General features: G+C 38.9%; 1 protein-coding gene across 1 annotated transcript; it reads right to left on the reverse strand.

Moving 5' to 3' along the window:
• Positions 1 to 236: 236 nt before the first annotated feature.
• Positions 237 to 2,669, reverse strand: LOC109164032. The gene has a single exon (XM_019312785.1). The coding sequence runs from the start codon at positions 2,429 to 2,431 to the stop codon at positions 470 to 472; it is 1,962 nt and encodes a 653-aa protein (XP_019168330.1). The 5' UTR covers positions 2,432 to 2,669; the 3' UTR covers positions 237 to 469.
• Between the last annotated feature and the right edge of the window lie 3,111 nt (positions 2,670 to 5,780).

Raw genomic sequence — 5,780 nt, forward strand, 5'->3', positions numbered from 1 at the left:
AAGGAATAAGGAATAGTTTTCCATTTTCTGATTTCTACAAAATTCTGCTTTTCAATTCTTAGAAAATTGAAACGCGCTTAGCTTCTAGTTCCAAACAAGCACCAACAAATGTTTTGCAAATGAAAATTGTTAGAGGCATATCCCTGTGCAGGATTGAAATTGAAGAGGTTGGTTCCAGAAATACAAGAATTAATTGTATACACTTTCCATTTCCATCTTGTGTAGAAAAAAAAAAAAAAAAAAGAAGAAAAAATATAGTACAATGTCAAAAAGAAGCAATTAGCCTAATAGTTACCACCTCATGTTCAACTAACTAGTGTAAGCATGTATAATGAACATATATACATGAGGAAAGAACAATGTGTCCTAATCTAGTGCGCTTCCAAAACAAGAAGTCCAACCTTCTGATATGCCTGGAAAGCATATATACATATAGATATATATATAAAACAATGATAAAAAATGATGATCAATATCCCCTTGATCCTCTAGATTGATAAAGTTCCAAACTCTTTCTAGCTTCCTGCACTAGTGTTACAACCATGGGATCTTGCATCAAGTGACCTTGCTTTGTGGCCCACTCAAAAACTATAAATGCATCCTCTTTGGCTAGGTCCTCGCTATCAGGAACGCTCATTGCAATGTAACACAACAACAATATGGAAGGGATTTGAACCATTAGCTCACCAAAGTAGATAAGTGGTACGAGGTGCTTAGTGCCCCCTTCTTGAATTATGGCCTTGCAATGGTTGACATGAAGGAAATTGTCGGTAGAGGCGAACTTGTTGAGTGCGATTGCTGCCTCCCTAGTCACCTCGGGCTCCCTGTCATCGAGCAGAGCGACTAACGGGGCAATCATTCTTGTTTCTGAAGCTCGGAAAGTCCTGGCTAAGTTACCTATAGACGCGATGCTGGGTATGAGAAGGTCTGAATCAGATTTAGTTATGATCCTCAAGAACTGGTCTACAACGGCCTTGGCAGCCGGGGAAGTAGGCTTGAAAGCAGAGCGGCGCAGGTCTGAATTCTGCTCTGACACTGCTGTGATCTCCAACAACGCCATTGCTGAATGATACTGCACATCCTCAACTCCTTTCTCCAGCAAAACTGAAAAACACAGAAGCGCTCTAGACTCCGTAATGTTCCTGCAAATCGAAACGTTCCCTGCACACAGATGCCTCAGAGATCTAGCAGACATGGCTTTCATCTCTGCCTTGGTTTGTGGGTCTTCATATTCCCTTCCCTTTATGCTATTTCCTGGGAATGCTACATGGTGCTGCCCCTTCTGTCTCTGGTTAATCTTTCCACTATTATTCGCCACTTTTCCCCCCTTCAAGTTGTTGTTGTTATTCGAATTCGACTGCATATTCGGTTTCATGGCCATTGTGTTTGCCACCACGTTGTGCATTTCATTACCACCACCCATGGGATGAAGACCACCAACTTGGGTCTCGAAATTCTTGTCTTCATCAACAGCAGAAGCAGCAGCAGAACTAGCACCTGAATTTGCCATCACCACTGTGTGAATGGAGTCAATGCACATGTTATGCTTGCTAGCAATGGCGTATTTGCTGTGCTCTTGAATTGTCTCGAATGCAAGATGGCTAACCAGTAGCCTGATAGTGTTCGTTTGGGCGAAATGATCTTGGCATTTGGGATGATTCGCCGCCAACTCAGAGATAGCCCAAGCCACCACAACTTGAACCTTCATGTGCCCTTCTTTCAGAATTTTCGCAAATACCTGGCAGACACCGGCGTTAACAATATGCTCCACGCTTTCAGGATCACGCCCCAGTAGCCCTACGGCCCTTGCCGCGTTCTCCTGCCCCTCCATCCGCCCTTCTTTCGCTAATTTCAGCAGCGGCGCCACCCCGCCTTCCTCGATAATCAGCTTTCCGTACCGGTCATTGTCGCGAGCCAGCGACACCAGCGAAGCCGCCGCGTCCGACCGGTCCTCCACCGACCCCGAGCACAGAATCGCAATCTGCTCCCAAATCAGGCACAGAATCGGCTCGTTCGCCGCGATCGGAGGGAGGCCGAGATACTCGTCGTCGCGGTCGTCCGCCGGGGCTGACACACGGAGGAGCCACGACACGTCGCCGATGGAATTCTCCAGCTGTTGAGCGGTTTTCCGGAAGGCGGCGGCGGGGATAATGGTGAACACCTTCCTCAACCCGCTCGCCCTGCACTTGAAGATCAGGGTCAGCGCCTTGTCCAGGACTTGCTCCGTGTCGTCGATGATCCGGCGCGTGGGCCTTTCGTACAAATCGCTGCTCGCACGCGCCGCCTGCCGGAGAAGCCCCAGAAGCTTCTCCGTTTTGGATTTCACCTCTAGGCATTCCTGACGGAAGGAGCAAACGCCGTCAGCATTCTTTACAACCTGGTCTGCCAATTGGATAGGCTTTGCTAGTATTTGTTTTACGATGTCCGCCATTAAAATAGCGGACCGTTATCTCACGAATGAAGCCAAACTCTATATATTTTTTATCACACTAAACAATTACCTTTTCTTCTTTTTTTGTGTTTTTTTTATTAAAAAAAAAAGAAAAAAAGAAGAGAGATTTGAAAGTTTTGGTTATGGCTTTTCACGTCCTTACAAGCTCGGGCAGGGTTTTGACGGCGGAGGTGGCGTTGGGCTGCGAGTGGCGGTTCGCGGCGGTGATTGTGGCGGCCGGTGGTTGAGTTTGGGTATAGAATGATCAAACGCGATTGTCTCTTTGCTTTTAAAAGAAATCTCTAAGGACCCAACATTTTTAACCTTAATTAGAGGAAGTGCATTGGTTGGATTGAAGTAAACAAAATTTATTAGGGAGTAAATGGAGTTATGATAGATACCAAATGTATTATTTGGATAGAGTTATATTCCTTCCATCCAATATAATTTATCTACTTTCATCAAATACGGATTATAATATTTTTTGTATTTTATCTATTTCTAATTTTAATTTTAGATAATAAGATATTACTTTTTTTATTATTATTATTTATCGATATTTTTGTAGTTATTTTTATAGAATTATTATATTTAAGAATAAGGTTCAAATTAACTACTGAACGAAACGTAAAATTGCAATTTGGTCACTGAATGAAAAAATGTGCAATTAGGCCACTCAACACTTTAAATGCATGTAATTTCACCGAATAACAGGTTAACACCCTATTTAGCAGGTTGCATGTTGACATGGACGCTGACTTGCCCAAGTCAGTTTAGTGAAATTACATGCATTTGGAGTGTTGAGTGGCCTAATGGACGCGTCCATGTCAACATGCAACCTGCTAGATAGGGTGTTAACCTGTTATTCGGTGAAATTACATGCATTTGGAGTGTTGAGTGGCCTAATTGCTTCCACTGACAATGTAGCATATGTTCCGAATAGTTCGCCTCCACTGAGGCTCGAACTTACAAAGTACAACCTCCCACATAGAAAAACAACTTGGTGTCAGTGGATTACAAGGTCCTTGGCTTAAAATACCAATTTAGATATGGTAAATGATTAAATAATTGGTATGTAAGATAATTTTGTCCGTTAAAAATGATATTATAATGGTCCTTGGCTTAAAATACCAATTTAGATATGGTAAATGATTAAATAATTGGTATGTAAGATAATTTTGTCCGTTAAAAATGATATTATAATATTTGTAGCGTATATGTACAACTCAATAAGTATAGAAATACAAAAACTACTAATCTTGATTCACTTTTATAAATTTTTTAGATTTTAGATATTTATATTATACAATAATAATAATAATAATAATAATAATAAGGCACAAGTGTCAAATAGGCCCATCTATTAGTCTGAAGTGCTCAATTCTCCCCATCTACTAAAACATAATCTAATTAGACACACTTACCTTAAAAAATATGCCAATTAACTTTTTTTTGCAAGTTACCTCCAGGTTGCCCATCCATTTTGCTGACATGTAATTTTATTTAAATAAAAATAGGTGATGATGTGGAATTTAATTATTTCCTAATCTCCTGAACCCTAGTCCATCATAATCTCATCGCACATCTGCAGTTTGATTTCAAACGCACATCTCCGGTCGCACATCTCCGGTCGCACATCTCTCCAGTTCGCACATCTCCAATTCGCGCATAATCTCTATCCATTATTCATAATCTCTGTTATTGATCCAAGACAAACAAAATTTCATTTGTGCGGTTTTGAGATTATCCATGTCTTCTACCCCCATCACATCAACTTCCATGGCAATAATTGCAGGTATGCTGGGCAGATGCCCATGAATGATTGATTGCGCAATGTATATCAGCTTATCTTCCAGTCAGAGTGTCAGTATCCCATTCTTGTCCACAATATCCTTTTGGAGTTTTGGTCTCTGTAAAACATTAACTGTGAAAAAACTTCAACAACATTGAATGTGACTGTTCTTCTGCACCATACCAGCTAGGGAATGAATCGTTCTGGTTCTAGTTCATCTCCGTTCATTCTCAGCATTGATGAGGAGGAAGCTGGTGATGATGCTGACATGCCTGCATTGGAGGATGAAGCTGGTGAGGAAAGCAAGATGGAAGAAGTGGATTAAGGGACATGTCTTATTTCTTCGCTCGTCAAAAAACAAGGGTTTCGATTTTCTATTTTAGGATGTTTTAATTTTGTTATTTAATTGCCATATCATCAAATTTTGTTATTTAATTGCCATGTCATCATTGACACATAATCAGTGACCGGACCAAGTCAGACTCTACCTGAGGTAACCTGCAAAAAAAGTTAATTGGCACATTTTTGGAGGTAAGTGTGTCTAATTAGATTATGTTTTAGTAGATGGGGGGAATTGAGCACTTCAGACTAGTAAATGGGCCTATTTGACACTTGTGCCTAATAATAATAATAATAATAATAATAATAATAATAATAATAATAATAATAATAATAATAATGTAAATCGTTTTTAAAAATTTGATATTTATATTTTAGGAAATAACTAAGTAAAATGTAAATGAAATCAAATTTATTTATTACATATTCTAATATAATATCTACATATATTACTCCGTATTACAATTAAATAATGTACGAAAATATATGGTGGATGCAAGTACATATGACAACAGTAATGAAAATAGATAACGGAAGTTATAACGGTAGGTGTATTGTTGTCCAAAAAATTATGTAGTACAACTTTTATATATATATATATATATATATATATATATATATATATATATATATATAGACGAGAATTGGTGTCCCGTATAAAAAGTGAAGAATTAATCTCATATATCCATCTAAGTTGTTCAATAGTTAAAAATTAAAGAAAAATACAGTGATAATCTGCGGATAACTGACAATGCACTCAAGGTCTATAATAGTCAATTCACATGTGTGAACTATTTGTTATTTGTATTTTCAAATTCACCATCATAATTATGAAAATACCATCATACTTTTTATTTTTCTTTAATTTCTATTGGTCCCGAAATGTTTAGAGACGAATCTAGAGGGGGGTGGGGGGTAAATAGATTCGTTCAGTTTTAAAAACTTTTCTTGATTCGTTAAGAAAGGACTTGACGAATCGTTAGAGTGAAATGCACAGCAGAAATAAGGATTCGGGTTCTTTGCACGATTTGTTTAAAGATAGTTTTTTTTTTCAAGCAGTTAAGATATGATGAGATGAATGCAGTGCGTAAATAGAGAGAGAGAGAGAGAGAGAGAGAGAGAGGGGGGGGGGGAGAGAGAAAGAGAGAGAGAGAGATTTTTATAGTGGTTCGGCTGTTAACTAAGCCTACACCAATCTACTTCGCAACTCGTGAAGGT

Source organism: Ipomoea nil, unplaced genomic scaffold (genome assembly GCF_001879475.1).
Source record: "Ipomoea nil cultivar Tokyo-kokei standard unplaced genomic scaffold, Asagao_1.1 scaffold3056, whole genome shotgun sequence".
In the NCBI taxonomy this organism is placed as follows: domain Eukaryota; kingdom Viridiplantae; phylum Streptophyta; class Magnoliopsida; order Solanales; family Convolvulaceae; genus Ipomoea; species Ipomoea nil.

Excerpts from the sequence above, each read along its gene's own strand:
- LOC109164032 (XM_019312785.1), bottom strand. The coding sequence starts at position 2,431 with ATGGCGGACATCGTAAAACAAATACTAGCAAAGCCTATCCAATTGGCA.